The following is a 22,708-nucleotide window of genomic DNA, read 5'->3' as shown; positions in this document are numbered from 1 at the left end:
CAAGGACCCTGTTCTTCTCCAAGATGAGGGGAGCTGGAGGCAGAGAAGGATCTTTGGAGAAGCAGCCAAGTGTTCTTTGACTCAGAGAAGAGCCTGGGGCCTGGAGGGCCAGCCGGAGGTCCACTGTCTGTCTGCTGAAGACTCTGCTAGACATTCTGTCTCCTCCACCCCTGGGAATCCAACCATAAGAGGAACTAATCTGGCTCCCCTCTGCACCCCTTGCCCCCAACACAGTTTCCTTCCTGTGCTCTCTGGGAGAAGATGAGCGCTGGGAAGGGAGGGATGTGGCTGCGGAGGCGGGTCCAGCTCAGCTGGGCCCCAACATCTGTATCCTTAACAGTGGCCTCCCCATTCCTGCTTTGAACTGTGGGGGAATGGGAGAGCCCCGATTCTCCCCAGGAAGCAGTGATATTCCCCAGGATAAGCCATGGGAGAATGCAGTCTTTTTTCTATAAAACCCATGTAGAACTGTGGAACTCATTTTTTCACCTTTATGAGGCAAAATGGGAACAGCCCATATGTTAACAGAAAACTCCAAAATAACTGTGACGTGAATGAAATAGAAGTTTATTTACCTTTCACATAAAATCATTCTGAATATAAGCACACCAGGGCTTATATGGTGACCCTGAACATTTTTAGGGACTCAGTGTCCTTCCAACTCATCTTCCTACTCCAAAATGACTGCACAAACTGCTAACATCATATTTGAGTTCGAGGCAAAAACTTGGCAGATAGAAATGCCTCTCTCTTTGAAAAGACTTCCCAGGGGTCAAACCCAACGCTTCCACTTATCCCCAGTGCCCTAAGAAGCCGTAAGGGGCAAAAGTTGGCCAGAACTTAGTCATCAGGCCATAGCCAGCTCTAAAGAAGGCCTGAAAACGAGCTTCTATCTGGGTAGCATTGGCCTCTCCCATCGCCTCCCACAGCCACTACCTGATTCAGGCCACTCTCAGTTCCGTGATAATGACAGATCCGGTCTTCTTGCCTCCAGGCTGAACCCTCCACCTGCCCTGAGTTGCTTCTACAAAATACACATCTGGCCATTTCACTCTCCTGCTCAAGAACTTGCAATGGCTCCCTGGAGCCCTTGGAATAAACTATGAACCCTCAACACTGCCTTCAAAGCACTTCACAATCTGACCTCAGCCTTTCCTTCTACATCTTGCTCAGCTCCAGACACAGTCCTCCTCCCCTGCTCACAGTCGAGCCCCACCAGATTCCTCAATGTCCCTCAGCTAATCCATACCTCTCCAAGCTACTCCCCTTGACTGCAATGATCCTTTGGCCCTTTGATTCCTGATAAACTTCCATTCATCCTGTAAGACGCAGCATAAGCATTACCTTCTCTATGCAAAGCCTTTCTTGCCCCTCTGTAGACCTCCTGGGAATTCTCTGGAACATTCTCTTTCACATGCCTGAAAGTCCTCAAGAGGATAGGCCATCTGAGATTTAGAGCTGCTCACCTGCCTGTGATCGTAAGTCTGTGGCAGAAGCCTTGTAGGGTTTTGTTTGCCCAGATTTGGTATTGTTTGAGACAACATTAAGCCTTTCCTGCTGGACCAGAGGCTCCTCAAAGGCCACCATCTTGGTGTCCCCAGCGCTGAGCCCAGGGACTGGCACTGAGTAGGGCTGAGTGCACAAAGAACCTACAGAAGATGCAGTCCCAGCCCTCCCCTCCCCCATCGTTAGCTTGAGTCCTGCTGATTCACCAGCCGCCCCCTCCCTCTGAAGTACAGAATGACAACTTGACCAGTGGTTAACACTCCCAGAGATGACATTAAAATGGCACAGATATAAGCCCTCATAGGGATCCTCACCCACATCCACGCTGTTCCAATTATGAGATGTTTAGTCTGTACTGTCTCCCCCGGCCTTTCGACCCACGACAGAGACGGCGTCATTCCTGACAGAAACAGAAGCCCCCTCTCCCCCCACCCCGGGATTCTCTGCCTCGGGGTGAGCACCAAGCAAAGACTCCAGGCCTTTGGCCCACTGCCGGTTCTGGGATGCTGAGCGACTGGCTGCTTCCCTAAACTCTGCAGTCTCTGGACACAGTGTCGTGAGGTCGAGGGGTGGGGATGGGTCTTTTGGTTGCTGTTTTCCTCGACCTTCCCACAAGTGCTCAGAGAAGTCCTTCAGTGACTACCTGGAAAGCAGGCCTTATGTTTTTGTTGTTTTGGGGTCTTTTTTTCCTTTGGGGGAGTCCCTGCAGAAGATTTTTGTCACATTGCCACCTTGAAGAAATGGCTGGGGCATGAAGACCTTCTTCCCCAAGAAGCCCCAGGCGCTGGTTCTAGGGCCCATCTCCCTTTCCCTTTCACAGAATCTTCCAGTTTCTGGGGTGAGTGCCTTCCCCGGGAGAAAGGATGACCAGGATTCCCAGGCCAGGGAGATCTAATACTTATTTTGATTCTCCACCCCCATCCACACATGCCAGCATCATGTTCCCCACTCTTTATGCTCCCAGAGCGCTTTGCACCTTGATTCTGGTTTTTCAGATGTGAATTCATAATTATCTGTGATAATCTATGAATGAGGAGCATCTCTGCCTCCTTATATGAGTGACACAGAGAAGGGGCCCAATGGTTGAGGAGGACCCCTTCCCTCCCACCCTTTCCCTGGATTCCACTCTATGGAGAAGGAGGTCCCTGAGGCTAGCTCCACCGCTCGGAGGGCAGAAGAATAATCTAGAAGCCTTACCTCCTCCGGGATGGCTTTTCTGCTATCCACGGTGATCATCTACTTGCAACTTGACAATTCCCCTTTTTGCAGGAAATGATCATAGTAGCTGAAGTCATTAAGCACATACCGTGTCCCGGGCACTGTGCTACATGACCGACTTCCATTTGCTCATTTAAATCACACAATCAGCCTCTGAGTTGGGGTTGGAAAGCTGAAAAGACTTGCCTAAGGTCACGTAGCTAGTAATCCCTGCACAACACTGCCTCCTTGTATGGCCTCAGCTGGTCCCAGTCCGTCCCTCTCCCTCCTGCTGTTTGCTAGCTGAGGGAATTCACCTCTCTGAGCCTGTGCTTCCTCATCTGAAACGTGGGAAAAACAATACTTCCCTCGAAGGTGGTTGCGGGATTCCCAGATACTCAGTGTGTCACACGCAGAGCCTGTTGCGCAGCGGTGTTCCCACCCACCATCAGCCCTCAGGCCTCCCCGGCAGGGTGGGGGAGGAGAAGGGTGCCCTGCCGTCCCCAACCACCCAGCTGTCGCAGCGGCGGGACAGCCCTGAGCTGTCGGCTCCCTGAGCTCCGTTCCACATCACAGCCGATTAGTTACAAATAGCTTCCTCTCCTCGTGTATCACTTACACAACAGAGAGAAAGGGGCGATTGTTCCTGAGGAGGAAGGTCTCCCAGGCCCCTCTCACCAGGGCAGCTGAGAGACGCAATGGGGAAAAGATGAGGGCCAGGAGGAGAATCAGGGCATAGTCACAGGAGATAAGGATGCGGAGGGGTCCCTGCAGTTGGGAAGGGACCAGCTGAGCCTCCATCCTGGTGGGCAGCGTGCAGGCAGGGGACCAAGACTTAGCAAGGCTCCTGGGCTGGGAGGGCAGGAAAAGGAGGCAGCTCCGGCACCCGCTCGTGAGCCTGATTCCTCGACATCAGCTTGCCAAGTGGCCCCAGCTGGGGAGGGACTGCCCCCCCGCTTTGGGTAGCTGGAGCACAGCAGGTGCCTGGCCTCTGGATGTCTCGAGAGCTTTGGACACCACCAGGATCCAAACAAATGCCCTCCCTCCAAGCAGCCGTGGCTGGCCAGCCCTCCAGCCCCTCTGGTTTCAATAAAGCCCCGTCTGGGACCAGGAAGGAGGCTCAGCGTCAGAGAGGCTGCTGAACACGAGGTGCTGACTGTGGCCCCAGAGCCTCCCTTTGCCCTTGGTGGTCCTTGACTCTGCTGTCACCACTAAGCGAGGTCCCTCCATTAAAGTGGAGGGCCAAGCACACACAGAGGACCCCTTTGTCATCCTCTTAGCACAGCTGAGACCAGCTGGCATTTTCACAAAGGGCTTTACTAAATACTAAGGGAGAACAAAAGGGAAATAATTACAGAAAACACGAAAAACCCAGCCCTGGCTGCCAAGTTCCCAAAGTACAGGTTTCCGATCCTCTGGTGACGACGCGTCGCCCCAAAGGCCTGGGACAAGGCGGCGGGCACCTTGCCTGGCTTCCCTTGTTCACAGCCCTCGTGCTGATGCCATCTTGTTTCCCGCCCCCCGGGAACCACTTGGTCACCCGTGGGCTCTACTTTTGTCTCCTTTCCAACTTGACCCCACCCCAGGCCCCCCACTGGGTTCTGGTCTCTGGCCAGAAGCATGAGCCTTGTCCCCTGGGGGCTGGCGGGGCTGTGGTGACCAACCCAGGGCGTGATTACATAGTAATGGGAGGTTGTCCTCCCACACTTGCCCCTACCAGAGAGGCCCACCCAAGTTGTCTCGGGCATGGGGTCTAGGAGGGCTACCTCTGAAGACTGAAGGACAATTGGGTAAGGAATGGGCAGACTTGGGACATAGTCCCTGTGGGGAGAGGAGAGAGTGCTTGGAGGAGTGATCCAACTCAACAAACATTAAGCCCTTATTGTGTGCCAGACACTGGACAAGGTGCTGGCGATCCAAAGGTGAACAAGTGCCTGCCTTCTCAGACCTACAGTCTGAGGGAAGACAGACAAGTAGCTAGGCAGTGATGAGACTGACGGCCTGGTGCTATGATGGAGAAACAATTCAAGGTGCTGGGTGCTGGATGAGGGGTGTCTCACCCAGCGGTGGTGGCCAGCCAGGCCATTGCAGCCCGCCCGGAAGAAGTGCGTGGAGAGAAGGAAAGGGGCTCAGTGTTAAGGCTGGGGTGGGCCCACAGGAAATCCCAGCCCGAGGGGAGGAGGAGAAGGTAGAGAAGGCCAACCAGGCAGCTTCCCGCTGATGACCTTGGCTAGCTGGTGGCTACAGCTCATCCAGCCTATAAAGTCGAAAGGCCCTCGGCCCCAGCTGCCCGCTACTGCTGTCCCTGCCAGCCAGGAAAGGAGAGATTCTAGTCCTTGGATACTCTACTTCTCACCCACCTCTGGCCATACCCAGGTCTGGGGCTCAGGGACAGTGCTCCAGAGGCAGATGCTGAATTGCCATCAAGGGAATAGGAAAAGGTCATAGTTAGGAAATAGTTCAGAGGGTCAAGACAATGAAGAGGCTAGACCAAAATGGGAAAATGAGTCAGGAAGCTGAAAGACAAGAAATTGGGATGGGTTGAGGCAGGTGTTTCAGGCTAAAACTGTGACTAATGCAAGGTGTGGGAAGCTGAGTGTTTGGGGGCAGCCTTGGGAGGAAGGGGCTGGCCTGGCAGCCTGACATGCAGGACTAGACCCCACAGCTGCTCAGGGTGACTATTGTCATGGCCTAGACAGTGTTTCCATGGCCTAGACTCCTGTGTTTACCTATATTTGCCTGACTCCCTGTGACAGGGTCAGCTCCAGGCCTGGGATGAGGGCTTCTCCATCCCACACATCAACGTTTCAGAGTCTGCCAGGCATCCACTCTGCTCCGGCAAGGGGAAGACTCAGAAAAGGTTCAAGACATGGACCCTACCTTCAAGGTATTTGCAATATGGTTGGCAGAGACAGCTTATGCTCACTGGAAAGAGCTTGGAGAAAGACCTAGGTTGACCCTCATCTCATCACTTCTCTAGTAGCTAAATGACTGTGGGCAAATTACTTAAACTCCCTGCACCTCCATCTTCCCATCTTCAAAATGGGAATAATTCAAACTACCTCCCAGGGCTGTGGTGGAATTCAGCCAAGTTGAAGTGACTCAAGCACCAGGCACAGTGCTTGGCCCATCATAAGTGCTCACTAAACGTCATCTCTCTCCCTGCAACACCAACAAATGATTGCGACGATAAACAGTTCAGTGTGGAGTTGTGGCGTTGACTCTGCTAGTGGATCTGCTCCGAAGGCCTCGATGACAGCTGGGACCTGACCGCCTGGATGGTGATGGTGAGAATATGGGGGCACGGGAGGTGGAGGAGGCTGCATGCACATGCGCCTCCCCCCATCGTTTGCTCCTTGCAGTTAGCAGAAGCATACAATTCTTTATTTTCCATCTGTCTCATGTCCGTGATGGCAAGGACCCTGCTCTGTAACTGGAGTGTTTTTGTATCTCTATTAAGAATCAAAAGTTGAATCAGAAATCAGGCGATCAGTAAAGAGGACTGTTATTATTCCCACTTTGGATGGAGGCAGTGGGGGCTCTGAGAAGCAGAGGGAGTGACTTTAGGTTATATGGCCGGTAAGGGCTAGACTCGCAGCTCAGGAGGGCAGAGCCACCAGCACACCTGCCCTGGACTGGATGTGAACAAGAGTAGGCTTCTATCTAACCCATGGAAATGTTGGGTCTCATTGGTTTCGGCCCCCAGCCTACCCTAGCTATTTCATCTCACGATGCAAGAAGCCAGGTTTAGAAGCCTATGGTCCCCAGGTTAGTGACAGAACAGGCCCACTTGTGGGAACCGCAGACATTGTCCAGGTATTTTTTTTTTAAAGATTTATTTATTTGACAGAGAGAGATAGCAAGAGAAGGAACACAAGCAGGGGGAGTGGGAGAGGGAGAAGCAGGCGTCCCGCAGCGCAGGGAGCCCGATGTGGGGCTCGATCCCAGGACCCTGGGAACATGACCTGAGCCGAAGGCAGATGCTTAACCGACGGAGCCACCCAGGCGCCCCAGACATTGTCCAGGTATTGAGCTCACTCAAGAGTGTAGAAAGAGAGGAGACGCCTCAGCCGTCTGTACCAGCCCCCACGAACAGAAACTTTGAGGGAACCTCTGCACCGCATGCCCCCGGGGGCAGTGCCTAAAGCACAGTAGGGCTGAAGCTTTGCGTCAAATGAAAGAATGAATGAACGCAAACACATGCACATAAACAATATATGCACACCTCTACATACACAGTCACAGGCAAACATGCCCAATGCATAAGTGCTCAAACCCTTCAGTTACAGACAAGCAGATACAATACAGATATTTAAATACACATACTCATGCACAACACACACCTGTGCCCACATACACAAATCCAAATCCAAAATAAAGACACACATAAACGCATGTACTACGCATACACAGATGTTATGGGCAAACATACATGATCGAGATATGCACAAACACACATCTACTCACCCCCATACACATACACAGCAATGCCCAGACAACCCTCCACCATGACCCTGGGCCCAGGAAGGAGTCTGTCTGCTCCACGAGCCCTAGCATGTTGGAGCTCGTCGGAATGTTCTGTGCAGCCCCCGCTTAGCTGGCCGATGACTGGCCCCTGGCTCTTGGACCTCCGGGCTTGGCCAGGCAGGGCGGCAGTCTCTCTGGCAGGCCCGCGTGGGTGGGCAGGCAGGCAATGGACACAGAGGTCACTGGGGTGAGAGTTGGGGCTGCCCTGGCCTCTCTGCTTCTGGCTGGAATGTGAGCGGTAGGGGCTGCCTCCCAGGCCTCCCCCTCTCCCACGGCGCCCACCGGCCCCAGGCCCAGGCCAATCCTTGACTCCTGCCAGGTTCTTGCAGCCAGGGGGCTGTGCAGGGAGGGCAGTGGGGGTGATGAACACGCAAGGACTGCAGGAGGGCACACACAAATGCCCAGAGATGCACAGTCTTTCACGGAAGCCAGTCCAGATATTCACCCACACAGAAAGACACACAAAGACAGGCAGGCATACAGACTCACAGTCACACTCAAATGCACATTCAGACACACTTGCAAACACACCTAGAGACACAGCGGACACAGACACACAAAATCACGCAAGCATACAGAGCTACTGAGAGGCCAGACCCACACACAAGCCGCACTTGAACATACGGCAGACACACGCAGATAGACAGCCAGACCACATAGACTCCTGGCACACGTGGACCTCCACAGTCACACACAAATGCCCCTACACATGCACACCCACACACCCACACACACAGACCCCTAGAGGCAGACCCCTGCCCAGTTAGAGCATTTCCTCCTCCTGGACCGGGAGGAAATGCAGCACTAGGCCACTCTCCAAACTACATGTGGCAGCCTGAGAAAGCCGCTTCCCACAGGAGAAAATGGTGCTGGACCCTCAGCCAGGTGCCCACAGCTGGGGTGCCCTGCTGTCTGCGTGCTAGGCCAGAAGTATGCCTGGGGTGGAGAGGCGGCTCTGGAGCCCCACGCTTGTGTGTTGTCTCTGTCAGTTCCTCAAAAACACACAGACACACACGCATACCCTTTTCCAGAGTGCATATGTATGTACAACATATACAGGCAGGGGCACTCTGGGAACCTCGGTGTCTTCATCTATAAAATCTGTAAAATCCTCCTTTCACCCCTGAGGACTGTGGGGATGGCACAGGGGGCACGCTGCTGCCTTCCTAGGGTTCTGGAGCTGCAGTTTCTGCAGGGGCCGCTGAAGTCAGGAACCTCGTGGCAAACGCTGGGCTCCACCACCCGGCTGCCCGCAGCCACGCCGGCCTAGAGGAGCGGGAGCGCAGCCGTCGGCCCCTCTGCGGGTCGGCACCGGGTGCCGCCTAGGTCACGGGCGCCCCGCGGGGCACCAGGCTCCGAGCGGCCCCGGGGGCAGCTGCGGGCTGGGCGGCGGCGGCGGCGGGGCGGGAGCCGCAGCGGCGGGGGATGGGGGGTGGGTGGGGTTGGGTGGGGGGCGTCCCTTCCGCGCGCTGCGGCCCGGGCGCGCTCGGGTCCGCGTCGTCGCCGCCGCCGCCGCCGCCACCCCAGCCCCGCGAGGCGCTCGGCCGCTCCCAGGCCTCGTCGACGGTGGGCGGGGCGGGCCTGCAGCCCCGCCCCACTCACGGCCCTTGAAACCCAGTCGCCAACAGGCTGCAGTCCCAGAAGGGAGCTGCAGTCTGAAGAGGAGACTGCGTCTCCACTGGCCAGCCAAGAGAGGCCCTGGGGTCGCGCTGGGCGCCCGACGGGCCCTCCCCAGGGACCCGCCTGCCCCACACCGCCCCGCCCCGCCGGGCGCTCCGCATCAGGTGCCCCGGCCCCAGCCCTGCCTGCGGGCTCCAGGCTCCTGGGGCTTCCAGAGGATGCTCGGGCCACCTGCGGGGACCTCGGGGCAGCAGTGAGGTCCTCTCCTCCTGTGCCAGGGGCTCCCCCAGGGGGCCGAGCATGGTGGTTTTCCCTTGGAACCTCCTGGCTTGGGACGTCTGAGAAGATGCCTGCCATGAGGCTGTTCACTTGCTTCCTGCAGCTCCTGGCTGGGCTGGCACTGCCCGCTGTGCCCCCCCAGGTAAGACCTATCCCAACCCCAGCCTGGCCCCCCTAATCTTCCCAGCCTCCAGCACTCGAGGCAGGGGTTCTGAAATCACAGACCCCCTTGGGGGAGCGGCACCTCCATGGATGTCCACACACTTCCCAGGAGCCAGGCTGGACCACGTCTTCTGGGAGGAGACCTCAGGCTGGGCTGTCCCAGACTCCAGCTCCGGGGTCTGTCTTGGCGGGGGCAGGGAAGCCACAGGGAAGGGAGGGAGGTTTCCTGTCTGGCCCCTGGAGCCCTGGTGGCTTTGCTAAAAGCATCTCTGCGCTAATCCCTGGCGGGTCCCTGGCCTTGTGGTCAGGGTCGGGGCCCCATGACCAGGCAGGCGCCCCCAGGACCTCTGACCTGGCCTGGTGGCGGGGAAGCCAGCTGAAGAGGCCATTGGTGGGGAGGCTGGGCCCTGCCCCCACCGGGGCTCTGGGTGAGCCCAGGGCTTCTGGGTGGGCTACGGGTGAGACAAGAGGTCCTGCTGTGCCCTCTTTCCCCGAGTGGGCAGTCACAGTTCCTGCGTGCAGGGCCTGGGGAAGCGAGCAGGGCTCTTTTCCCAGGAGCCGGGTGAGTCTGGCTGGGAGCCAGCTTGGGCAGTGAAATCCTGACAAAGCCAATGAGATCCCTTCCCACTGCACTGTCCTGCTGCCCCAGGAGTCTCCAGCTCCAACCGGGGAGCGGGTGGGCTGGGCAGCCCTGTGGGACGGAAGAGCCCCACTACCTACCTGCCGCTGCCTGTCCGCTGTGGGGCTGGCCAGAGGTGTAACCTTACCCGCAGCACTGGCTCCTGGCGCCACCCGCTCCAGCCCCTCAGCTTCCACCAGCTGATCACCTCCCCCGAGCTCTGGCGCCCAGCCAAGGCGTGTTGCACAGGGGCCCGCAGGGCTGGCCTGGGGCTGGGGAGAAGGGAGACCCCGAAGGATTGCAAGATCTTTGAGACACAGAAGGCAAAGGGTCTCCCAAATCCTCTAGCCTCCCACTCTTTCCAAATGAGGAAACTGAGGCCAGAGAGAGGGATGGGATCCATCCAGGGTCCAGGGAGGTTTTAGCTGAGCTCGGAAAGAGGCGGCTCTGAGACGGGGCAGGGTGTGGGCAGCGGGTGGCAAGGAGCTCAGAGGGGCCTCTGCCCTCTCGCCAACTCAGCCACAGAGTGCAGAGGCCCCAGGTGGACCCCCCTCACCTCTGCCCCTTTCTGTCCGCAGCAGTGGGCCTTGTCTGCTGGGAATGGCTCATCAGAGGTGGAAGGTAAGCACACTGGGCTGGGGATGCACATGCTCACCAAACCCGCTCCTCCCAGTCCTCTGCACAGAATAAGAAGGGATTGGCGTCAAGGATGGGCACGGGCTGATAGGAAGTTCGGGAGAGTCTGCACGCTGGCTGACATCCTGGCTGACAAAGTTGGCAGGACCTGAGAGATCCTTCATTGGGACCTAGAGGTCTAGTGAGGTGTGTTCCTGGGCCAGGGTCACCCAGCCCACAGAGAGTGAGGCTGGGGCCGGTATACCCAGGGATCGTCCAGTTGGCTCGGAGCCCCTTCCCAACGTGATGTAAGGAGGCAGATGGGGTCTCGGAGGGCAGTGCAGGCAGTGAGAGCTAGGGGCTGCACTAGGGGTCTGGGAGCTGGTTGCAGTGGGCAAGCAGTCAAGAGGATTAGGGAGGGGTGAGGGGACCTTCCCAGAAGCCCAGCCCTGGCGGAGCTGCGGGGATCTGACCAGGCCTTTCCATTGATTACAAACAGACAGAACATGAGTCCTGCCCTCCCAGGCCCCTCCACTCCCCACCCTGGGTTGCATCAAGAGGCAATCATCAAAGGGTGTGTCATTTGCCAAAGAGACATACGTGCAGAAGGCAGGAGTCCCATGCCAGGCCCCCTGCCTCGCTCCTCCCTCCCTGCCTCTCTGGGACGTGCAGCAAAGCCACACACCACTACCGAGCCTTCCTATCGTGCCGTGGGAGAGGGAGCGTGTAGGGGCGTGCACACGCACACTTGTGATAGCCTCCGAAAGCGGGAACACCCTCCCTCTGCTGCCCTACCCGCCTGGTGGCCAACCTCTCCTGGGCCTGGCTATGCTTCTGGGCCCCTTGGGCACAGAGTCCCAGGCCCCTCGGGCACTGAGAAGGCGGGGGAGGTAGCAGCCCTTAACTTCACTGACACTCCCCCCCTCTCCCTGCTGTGCCCCCTGGGACTGGCACAATATCATGCTCTCGGGATTTGGGGAGGGGCCCATCAACCATCTCCACCCCATGGCCTCTTTGATGCTTTTAGTGTATTTCAGGCAACAGTCACCAAAGAAGTCTGAGCCTCCGTTTCCTCATCTGTAAAATGGGAATATTAGATTACATGATATCCAAGGTTCTTTCTCTAAGATTGTGCACTTCTCCGACTCCAGGGAGGAGACACAGGAGTATATGTCTCCCAGGAACAGGGGTGAGGAGGCTTAGACGTGTCAGTTCGTTAGGGCAGCTCACCTGTCATCCCAATCAGTCAGGGATCTGTATTGTGGCCAGGGCAAGTACCATGAGTTTGGGACCCCAGTCACCACCATATGGAAATGCCATCCCCTCTCGCTAACACCAGACAAGAGACAGCATGCTCTGTATTTTGCAGCCATGGACGTTGATTTTTACTATTACTATTCATGGTACTAGCATTGGGCACTTACTGCAATTCTGAGCTGCCCACAGGCTGTGAACTGGGAAGGCATTCATATGCTCTACCTTTTATAGAAGGAGAACCTGAGGCTCAGAGAGGCCCTTGGGGTCTCCTAAAGCCTCAGACGCGCCTCAGTATATGTGGCAAAGTCGGTGTGCATAGCACCAGGCCTCCCCGTGGCTCACGGCTGAGCAAGCATGAGCAGGATGTCCCTTTCGGCAGGCTGGCTGTGTGCCCTGCCAGTGCATGGAGGGGACACCTGCTGAACCCAGGCTGGTGGCCCGTGGCTCCGCCCAGCCCTGTGGCCCCTCCCTAGGAGCTTGCTCTCAGGATTAAACACTTCCCTTCCTCGATTCCTCTGTCCTGGCTGCTAGGCAGCTGGAGCAGGATGGGAGGCTCGCCCCTGGAGCTGGTGAGAGATTGCGGAGAGCCCATCTGAGGCCCCAGCAGCAGCCCATGGGACCGGCCAGCCCTGGCCAGGAGCCTGACGGAGCCACGGCCTCCAGTCCATCTTACCTCACCCTGCCTCTGGAGCAGGTCTGGGGCCAGAGGAAGTGCTCTTGGGGGCTGCTGAGCAGAGTTCTCTCCTGAGGGGCTCAGCCTCCATCTGGGAGCAGTCCCCATGCTCCAGGAGCCAGCCCCTCACAGCCCGCTCTGTTTCTCCCACATGCCCAGACTGTGGCCTCCAGGGATGAATTGCCCTCTTTCCTGGTGGCCGCCAGATAAACCAGGCCCAGCCCGCCTCCTTCTTAGCCCTCTCCCCCTCCTCCTCCCCACACGGTCTGGCCATGTGGCCCACAAAGTGGCAGATTCCGCGGCCCTGGAGCATAGCGGGGTGTGGGGTAAGGAAAGGAGATCCATTCTGCCGCCAAACCCAGGCAGCTCTACTTGACCTGGCCGTGGCCCTGCCTGCCCAGCCGGGTGGGGGTCCGTGTGGAGAATGGGAGGGGGTTGAGGTGCCCCTTCTCTGCTGCTTACCTCCCCCCCCTCAATGGCTGGTCCCAGAGCAGGGGCCTGAGCTTTCCATGGCGCTTTGGCAGCTGGCTGTCCCTCTGCTGTTATTTATGTTGTCCGTGGCGGAGATGAAACACTCCGAGTTCCGCAGTGTTCGTGGATTTCAGACTGAACACGCGCTCCTGCAGTTACAATAGGGACAGGCTCGCCCAGCCTCAAACCGCACAGGCCGGCTTCCCCAGGGCACCGTGGCTGCTCACAGGGAGAGGGCTTGTTTCCCACTTGGGTCCAGGGAGAGTATCCCCGTGGCCTGGAGAGGTGGGACCAGGGGAGTCATCTGGCACCCCGCGGGTCCCCAGGCCCAGCCCCTAGTACCCCCTAAGCAGACAGGGCAGAATGGAGCGGCAGACACCCAGATAAGCGTGGTTTATTGCCTCTGTGGCTGCCTTGGCCAGCTCCACGGGGACACACCACCTCTTGGGTATTTTCCACCAGCTTGCAGCCCTTTCCAGAGGGCCTCTGTTAGGGCTGAAGTTTATTTTTCCTCCAAGATTACCCTGAGACTAGGCCTTGCAGGCTCAGTGGAATGGACTTTGGCCCCTTCTGTCTCCTAGGAAAGGCCGTGGGGAGAAGTGAGGGGCCGTCAGGAGAGGCCACGGCTCTGGGACAGAGGCTGTGGGGTCCCCAGGTGATCCAGCTGCCCTATCCTCCCCCATCAGCTGATGACAACTGTCAGGTATAGGGCAGGATGACCCAGTGTGGGAGAGGTCTCTCTGCCCACAGTCTCAAGGCTGGGCAGGGTTGCACGCACAGAATCCCAGACCGTCTGTCAGAGCCAAGAGAGGCCTTAGCAACCATCTAGTCCCAACCTTTTTGTTTTCCCCTGGCTGAGGAAACTGATATACCCAGAAAGGTTAAGTGACCTCCCCAAGGTCATACAGCCCAGGATAGGGCCAGGACTAGAAGCCAGGTCTCCTAGCTCTAGCTACTCACTTCCTATGAGCCTCTGTTTGGGACCAGGCCCCAGGCCTTTCCCTGAAGGAGCAGCATCTTTTGAGAGATTCCAGATCAGCCCACACGAGATCCTGGTCATGACCACACCAGGACCTAGAAGGGGTCAGGGGTGTCTGTGATAAGTCTCAGTGAACTATCATCTAACCAATCAGACATTACTTAGCCTGTGTTCCCCATGGTGCTTGGGCTCCTGTCCTCACGGACCCTCAACTTGGTTGTAGAGGAGATAAGATCTACTAGTGGCCAAGATAGGGCAAGGCCCCAGGGGCCAAATTCTGCTGCAAGGAGGAATATTGTTCAGACTGGGGAAGTTGGGGAAGGCTTCAGAGAGGAGGTGGGGTGGTGGGCTTTATTTGGTTAGAAAAGGGAAGGGGACACGGAGCATATCCCAAAGGTGGGAGTTACAGTGATGCAGCCGGGCGTGGTGTGAGGGTGATGGATACGGAGAGTGGGCTCGGGGCACATTGCTGGCTGTGGCCTTGGCTGCCAGGTAGAGGAGCTGGCTCAGAGCGGGGCAGAAAATGAGGACTAAGGGGAAGGCTAACCCTCCCTGTGGGACTCTACAAGCCAGTCATGCTGAACTGACTGCTTTCTGCAAATTCCCCATGATCGAGAAAGCACTCGATCAGGCCTGAGAAAGACCCAGAGGGCCTGAGGAGCTGCCAAGACACGCTCCTCCAAGCTCCAAGGGCACCAAAGCCGATTTGGGTGCCTGCGCGGAGAACAGAGTGGAGAGCCCGGCACTGAGCAACTCCACAGGGCTGGGATTTCTGTGCGGCAGATGAGCTGCGCGGCCAGCAGTCACCCCAGAGGCCTCGTGTCAGGGGTTCGGAGCACAGGGAGCTCACAGAGGCTGGGGGCTTCCTGGAGGAGGGAGCGTGGGCTGAACCTGCAAGGCCCTGCAGGGCCTGGGGAGCAGGGACTGGAGCCCGACGCGGCCGTGTGTGCCTCCTTGTAGTGGTGCCCTTCCAGGAGGTGTGGGGCCGCAGCTACTGCCGGGCACTGGAGAGGTTGGTGGACATCGTGTCGGAGTACCCCGGCGAGGTGGAGCACATGTTCAGCCCGTCCTGCGTCTCCCTGCTGCGCTGCGCCGGCTGCTGTGGGGACGAGAACCTGCACTGTGTGCCCGCAGAGACCGTCAACGTCACCATGCAGGTAGGCGCCCCGGCCGGGAGGCGGGCGGGCCGCGGTCCCCGTCATGGGCCCCCCCGGGCCAGCATGGGGCCCACTCACGTCCTGCGGTACCAGCTTTCCCCAGGCTCTAGCCTGGTCCCACCCCGAGACCCAAGGATATCCGGTTAGCTTGGAAAAGAAGTCTGTTCGGAATCAAGAAGTCCCTGTGTGTGTGCACCAGGAGCATTTGACACCCTGGGCTTTGCGCTCATGTACACACACACACACACACACACACACGCACACACACTCTGGTTTATTGAGCCCTTGCTAGTGAGGCCGAGCCCTGCACAAGGCGCCTCCTAAATGTGACTTCTGTTACCTCAACATTCAGTCCCTCAAGGCAAGTGTTAGGTACGTTGCCCCGAGGAAGAGCTTGAGGGTCAGAGCTGCTCTTTCACTTGCTCAGCAGGTAGAAGAACCAAGATGGCACACAGGTCTCTCTGACTCCAGGGCAGGGCACCCCCTTCCTACGCTCGTGCTATGCTGGTGGCTCTGGGTGAGGAGGGACAGGGGCCTCCCCCAGACCCCCACACAGGTGCAAGGGCTGTTTGCCCCCCACTCAGAGCAGAATGAGAGTACGCCATCCAAAGGCTGGTGGGAAACAAGAGTCTGGCCCTCCTTGCGAGGAGAGGGTGGAGAGAATGTTGGAAACCCACAGCCATCCCCCAATCCAGGCATCAAACTCTTCTCTCCCTGAAGCTCCTGAAGATCCACTCTGAGGACCGGCCCTCCTATGTGGAGCTGACGTTCTCTCAGCACATCCGTTGTGAGTGCAGGTAGGTCCTCAGGGAGCAGCTGGGACAGGCCCTTCGTACTTGGCAACCTCAGCCGAGCGGCTGCCCATCCCTCCTGCACCTTCCTCCTGCTGAGGAAGACCAAGGAAGTCGGGGAGCAGCGGCAGCTGCCTTTTATCCCCCACATGGGCCGGGTTGGCCTGGGGAAGGGGTCCCATCAGCTGGAGCACAGCTGCCCCAACGCCGTAGGGGCAGCGGAAGCCTGGGTCCGTCCTAGACGTGCAGGGGTGGGGGGCACGCTGTCCCCCTCCCTGAGATGGGAGGGAGCTGCCACAGCCCTGGAAGAGGTGTGTGGGCCAAAGACATTGCTAGCCTGGACTTCATTCCGGGCCCGGCTGGCTCCCCGGGGGAGGGGACGCTGGACTGCGGGGCACAGAGAGGGATGAGCTCGGCAGGAGAAAAGCAGCAGAAAGAAGGAGTCAGTGGGCTTTCTTTAAAGTCATGCCTCTACCTGGCGGAGACTCTGCCCAGCACCGGTCTCACCACCTTTGCCCAGGGCACCCTGAACATTAGTTACCAGGAGTAGCAGGCCCAACACTTTAACCAGGCTCAGGGAGGAGAGAGATGGGCTGGAACCTGGTACTCTCCTGGTACCCCTGGGCCATGGATGGAGGCACCGGACCAGACGTCCTGAGCCCTGTCTTGGGGCCAGAAGACAGGGGGAGGACCATTATTTATCGTGTGCACCTCTTCTGTGCCTAGCCCCACACGAGGCCCTTAAATGTTTTCTCAGTTATTCAACAAACATTTATTGACTGCCTACTGTATGCCAGGCGCATCCTAGATGCTTAAATACAGTAGTGAGCAAGGCAGACAAGGTCCCTCCTCTGGTAACAACCCTACGAGGTAGTAGGTACTATTGTTGTCCCCATTTTACAGATGAGGAAACTGAGGCTTGGAACAGTTACATTATTTGCCACAGCTAGTGAGTGAACCCCTGCCTATCTAACGCCTGAGCCTGCCCTTTCTCATGTTTCTTCAGGAGCCCCAGCACTGCCCTGGCCTTGCCCTGCCTACTGTCCAGGGCTCTGGCCACCCCTTTTGGACCTGAGCCCAGGCTCTAGGCCCTCTTCACTGTACCTCTGTTGGAGGCCCTGCTTTAATCCATTGCCTCCCTTCCGTCCTAGCCAGGGCTTAGCCATGTAACAATAGTTCAGTAGTGAGCCCTCCCGGGCCCAGTGCCACTCAGTGACCCTTCACCTTCTATGTCACCTTTGCCCTCCAACCACTCTTTTGGGGCAGGTGGACTGGGGAGACTGAGGCTCCAAGAGTGTCTCTTACAGGCCCAAGATGGCAGAGACATGACCAGGCAGTCCAAGAGGCCCTGACTGGCCCGGGCCGTGCCCCGCGCTGGCTCCCAGGGGAGATACCCAGGGCAGCATTCCCTGGCGCCAAAGCGGACGGTTACCACACTGCCCACGCCCCCACCCTGTTCCCAGGGGAGACTGAGGCCCTGTCCCCTTCCAACGGGCTGGGCAACAGGGACACCTTTCTTCTCACTTCTGGGCCACCAGCCACAGCCCCGCAGGCTGAGCCAGGGCATGCGTGGTGACTGTGGGGCTTGTGCTCACCTCCCTTCATTCCACCCCCTCACGCACTCCCCCTGCTGTTGCCAGCAGCGACATACATCCCCAGGGTGGGGGTGGCGGTTGTGCGCTGACAGGCAGAGCCTCAGCTGGTGGCAGCCATCCTCCAGGCCAGGGCCTTGCCCCTCACTCACTGTCCTTGCAGAAACTCCCACAATGCACTCTGGGAGGAAAGGCAGGTACAAGGGAAGGAAGTGAACAGAGAAAGTCAGCAGAGAACAAACTCACAAATCCACACACTTAATGCCAAGAGGCTGAGGAGTGCAGAAGGGTGTGGAAAGGGGCCCCAAGAGGAGATTCCTATCTCTCTTGGTGGGATCACAAGAGCCTAGAGTGGAAGCTGAAGCCCAGAGGCCTCTGGCCATCCCTCCCTCGCTGGCTCCATCCTGCTCCCTAGTGGTGTCAGCACTAACTGCAGAACCCAGGCTCTGGAGGTCTGAGAGATGTGGGGGTGGCAGGGAGCCCCACTTACTGGTTTCCTGACTCTCCCCTGGTCTCTCTATTTTCCCAGGCCTCTGTGGGAGAAGATGAAGCCAGAAAGGTAAGTGGCCTGGCTGGGGCTCCGGGCTATTCTCGGCCCTGCTGGCCCCTGTCCTAGCATGGGGGCCCCCCCAGCCACTTTGTCTTGACGCTTTTGGCTTATTGCAGGAGGAGACCCAAGGGCAGGGGGAAGAGGAAGAGAGAGAAGCAGAGACCCACAGACTGCCACCTGTGAGTGTGCGGAGACGGGGACCAGGGATGGCAAGGAGGCCGGGCCAGAGGGGAGCCCCAGCCCTGCCGGCAGGGATCAGTGGTCGGGAAGGGAAAAGGAAGGCCCAGGGCAGTCTGGGGGCAGAACAGGGAGCCAGCATCTCCTGGAGAATCTAGGGCCCAGGAAGCATCAGGGGACCTTGGTTCTTGATCAGGCTTAGCCCCGAGTCTCTTCATGGCCCCGAGCAAGTCATGTCACCTCTCTGAGCCTCATTTCTCTCTCTGTGTAGAAGGAGGGGAGCCCTCAGTCATTCTGCAGACATCTACTAGGCACTTACCGTGTGCCAGGCACCTCAGGGAACAGACCCACACCACACTTGCTCATGCTAGTGATGACAAGTCCGACACTGCAGACGTACCCAGGCCTACTTCCTAGTGGCCCCGGGGAGGTGCAACCCCCCACCCCGACCAGCTCCCGGGCCTGTATTTTTGCCACCCCTCCACTCCCCACCCATGCAGGGGACCTTGGGGGTCCACTAGCTTCCTCTTTCCCTCTCAATGTTGCCTGCTCATCTTGGCTTCACACCTGGAGGCCCAGGCTGGAGCCCAGGCCCGCGTGTGTCTGGGGGAGGATTAGAGCAGGAAAGCCCAAATCTGTGAGAGTAAATAGTAAAAATATTTCACAGGCACAGAAATTCAGCCACACGGTGGTTCTCCTTTAGAGCCTGCCTCTTCCCCATGCCAGACTCCAGGAAATCATTTCATACCACGGGACTGGAGCTGACCCATGTCCTACCCCATGAGCCCTCCCCTCCGTGAATGGAGACTTCCACCCCATTCCATGAGGACAGGGATTCTGGGGATGTTGGTCCCCTGAAAGTGTGTGGCCCTCATTTCTCCCTTGGGCCCAGGCACAGACTGGAAGGAGAACCCAGTGGTGAAGTCAACGTGGGGCTCCCCCAGCCCCTGCCAGGCAGCCCCAGACCGAAAGTGTCTCGTTGCTCCATTTGCCGGGACAGTGGTGCTCAAACATCTCATTTGGGAATCTCCTGAACAAATTTTAAAAACTCAGGTGCTCCCTTGCTTATTTTTAAGTTGATGTTGAACTTTTTCATCAAAATTATAAACAGTTGCAAAGGGTATCGTTTCTGGTATGTTATAAATGTTAATATTTTAGTAAAGTCATTATATGCCCTCCACGTTACCCCACAGGATAAGCTATCCTAATACTCACCATCATTCACTTTTTTTTACAAAAAGATTTTATTTATTTGACAGAGAGCACAAGTAGGGGGAATGGCAGGCAGAGGGAGAAGCAGACTCCCTGGGGAGCAGGGAGCCCGATGCAGGACTCGATCCCAGGACCCTGGGACCTGACCTGAGCTGAAGGCAGACGCTTAACCGACTGAGCCACCCAGGCGCCCCCTCATCATTCACTTTAAAAAAAGAAATGTGAACACTCTGCTTTAGTGGTTGCGTGTTTACATTGCTTCTTTTTCCCTTGACCTTGTGTTTCCCTTCCACTCCCCACCCCCAGAGTGGCCTAGCTTAGTACGTTTTAATGTTCAAAAGTCCCTGATCTATCACCTTATTGTATTTATCTGCCATGACAATGGTATATAAATTTGAATGATTTTTCATTTTCCTGTGAACAGAAAACTCTAAGTTCTCCCCTGGAATAAATCGTCACAATAATTATTAGTAGTACCAATTGATCAAAACAGCACAAATACATCATATTTTAATAAATGCGAAACACAAAAGTATAATCAATCTTACCGGGAGTGCATCTCAATGAGATGGAGGTGGCTACCTCTTTTTAATTAGTTAGTGAATCCATTAATGAATGTTACCTCTTGCCAGACTGAGACAGGATTCAGCATTAATTCCATTCTCATTTTTTTAATAGATGGAAAGGTTGAGAAACCGTGCTCACATAAATAAATAAATGGGACTAGATGTCACACAGTCACTTGAACTCCTTCCAAGTTATTTGCCAAAAGCCTCAAGATGATCTGCTAACAAAAAATCGCTCCTCTTGACATATTAGCTGACAATTCCGTTAAATTGTTCTTCAGTTTTGTTGAAAGCAGAAGACTTGGAAACCACTTGACTTGCAAAAGCCTTGGTGGCCCAGTCGTGGGCCCTATCTCCTTTCCTAACACTTACCTCCCTAATATCTCAAGTTGTCCTTTCGTTCACTGTCCCCACCCCAGTACTTTTACCCTGGGGCAAAGTACTGACCCAGTTTAGGAAGGGGCAAGATGCTCCTTTCCTTCCCAGAGGGAGCGGGGCAGTTGTGGGCGAGGCGGTGGGAAAGCAGACCTCAGGCACTTTCTCACGCAGATGGTCTTCAGGCAGAGGGTATGTGCAGGCTGCAAACCCATTCTCTGAGCACCATCGGTACTCACACGCCCCTCGGACAATCTCCATGCACATCTAGGGTTGCCTAGACCCCCCGTTAGGGGACTGCTGTCCTAGAGTAACCAGAGGCATTATTGCGTGGAGCCCAGACTGGGTTCAAAGTTCGCTCTGTGACTGACTAGCTGTGTGACCTCGGGCAAGTGTCTTAACCTCTCTGAGCCTGAGGTTGGTTTTGGGTTTTGTTTTTGTTTTTGTTTTGTTTTGTCTTCGAAAGGGAAGTGACAATAGGGTCTTCCTCATAGGCAGTTGTTAAAGGGCAATGAAAAAGTGCTTAGCATGGGGCTGGGCACCGGGATAAGTGCTTGGTGAAGAGTAACTCTTAGCTTCTTGGCCTCAGTGCAAGCAGACACCCAGGAATGCTGCAATCTCCCTGTGTTCCCTGTCCAAGCTTTCCCTCCAGGTTTGCCCCCCCCTCCCATAGGAGGGACCCCCGCCCTCACGGGGTGCTGATACCCCGTCTCTGTGTTTGGTCTCTGGCAGGTGCGGCCATACTGTTCCCCGGAGGTAACCGGCCCCTCGGAGGAGAGACGTCTCACCCCCGGCTCCTGTATTTATTACGGCCACACTCAGTTACCTCCCTGCTGACACCTGCCCTCTATTTATTAGCCAATTGTATCCCTGCTGAATGACTTGCTCCCTCCGCAATGAGGGGCATGGAGGGACAGGACCCTCAGGAATTCAGTGCCTTAACCAGAACGTGAGAGAAAGAAGGCAGCCCCAGACCCACGTGCGCTGCAGCTGGAGAAGAAGCAAGACCTGGGGCTTCGTGAGGGGCCAGCGGGGCCCCAGCGGGCTTCCCTGCACTGGGAAAGGGAGCGGGGACGGCCGCCGGGTCCCGGGCCTGGGGCTCCGCGTGCACAGGCATCCCCGGCTCCCGGCGCTCCTGGCCGACGTAGGGCTGGACGGGCCTGCTCTGGAGCCCTGGCCCAGGCTGGGGAGGGGAAGGGGAAGGCGGGGAAGGCAGGCAGCGGTGGAGGAGGCCCGCGACATCTTCCTCCGCCTGGCAGCCCCTGGGCTCCCTGCAGAGCCAAAAGCTCCGCTCTGGAGACCGGCGGTTGCCCGGGGGCCTCTGCCACTGCTTGTCCCCTAGGTCTCTCTCCACGTCTTGTCACTGCTCGCGCTGGGACATTGTTCTTTACGGTCAGGGCATCACCGCCTGCCCCTCTCAGGGACACAGGCAAAGAGGGGGCCTGTCCATTGACTGGACGTGGAGCCAGCTGCCCCTGACTGCGTCTGACCGCCAAGCCAGATTCTCTTGAATAAAGTATTCTAGTCTGGAGCCGGCTTTGCGGGGCGGCGCGTCCGCGGGGCACAGTAGATCGCGGGAGCGGGGCGGGAAGAGGGGCGGCGCGCTCGGGGCGGCTCCCGCAGGCCCGGCGGTGGTCCCTTCGCAGCTGCTTCGGGCAAAAGCCTGGGCTCCACTCCTGCCGTGCTGAGGGGTTCCCAAGATGTAATCTTGGCCTCAAAGGGGGGGGCCCCTGGCCCCAGCCACCCGGAACAGCCTCAAATTCAAGAGCACCCTCCTCTTTCCCTGCCCCCAAGCCCCGCCCCCCACGCAACTCCAGTGCCTGGCCCCCACCCCCACCCCGGACCCTGAGTGAAGGGGGGCTCCCGGGCTTCTCCCAGCCCTTGGAGGAGATGTCCCAGCTGCAACACCCCCAGCCTGCTTGGGCGGCTGAGGGCGGGAATCTGCAGATGCCCGATTTCTTCTTTTTACCTCCCATCTTCCTCTGCCTTCCTCCTGGACACCTTGGCATGAAATGAGAAAAAGTTCCCTTTTTTTCTTTTTTCAGTCCAGACCGCATACTGTCAGATTCCCACCTGCCTGTGACCTGCAAGGCGCACGTGTGTGTTTCTGTCGTATGTGTTGCGGGCGGGGGACTTCCCCATTTCTGTCATCTGAGGCTGCTCAGGACAAACCCACAGGGACCCAGGGGGCAAGGGCTGGCCTCGGGCTCTGGAGGGAAGCCAGGGAGGGTAGGGCGCGGTGGGGTGGGGTAGGGTGGGGTGGAGCAGCCCTGCTGAGGCAGCTGCCCTTGGCAGTGTGTTCACGGAGGCCTGGGCCCTCCTGGAGGACACTCTGGTTCTGGCCTGGTCACGGAGGATGTGTGGGCCAGCCTGGGGGGACATG

The 22,708-nt window shown here is 57.4% G+C and overlaps 1 protein-coding gene across 5 annotated transcripts in view; it reads left to right on the top strand.

Annotated features, from left to right (window-relative positions):
• Positions 1 to 21,820, top strand: part of PGF (placental growth factor) — a 48,878-nt gene extending 27,058 nt beyond the window's left edge. Inside the window, exons 3-9 of one of the 5 annotated variants that reach the window (XM_032405599.1) lie at positions 5,901 to 5,990; positions 10,489 to 10,531; positions 14,866 to 15,062; positions 15,783 to 15,859; positions 17,975 to 18,004; positions 18,112 to 18,174; positions 21,058 to 21,820. In XM_032405599.1, the coding sequence (XP_032261490.1) occupies positions 5,982 to 5,990; positions 10,489 to 10,531; positions 14,866 to 15,062; positions 15,783 to 15,859; positions 17,975 to 18,004; positions 18,112 to 18,174; positions 21,058 to 21,085 (447 nt within the window). In that variant the 5' untranslated portion in view covers positions 5,901 to 5,981 and the 3' untranslated portion in view covers positions 21,086 to 21,820. Of the gene's footprint in view, positions 1 to 5,572; positions 5,991 to 8,884; positions 9,272 to 10,488; positions 10,532 to 14,865; positions 15,063 to 15,782; positions 15,860 to 17,974; positions 18,005 to 18,111; positions 18,175 to 21,057 lie in introns of those variants that run through there. The other 4 variants (XM_032405600.1, XM_032405597.1, XM_032405596.1 and 1 more) reach the window with 4 other exon arrangements.
• The last annotated feature ends 888 nt before the right edge of the window (positions 21,821 to 22,708 follow it).

This window comes from Phoca vitulina, unplaced genomic scaffold, assembly GCF_004348235.1.
Source record: "Phoca vitulina isolate PV1807 unplaced genomic scaffold, GSC_HSeal_1.0 scaffold7, whole genome shotgun sequence".
NCBI lineage: Eukaryota > Metazoa > Chordata > Mammalia > Carnivora > Phocidae > Phoca > Phoca vitulina.
The sequence above is the reverse complement of the archived record's forward strand: the minus strand, read 5'-3'. Positions and strand labels throughout refer to the sequence as shown.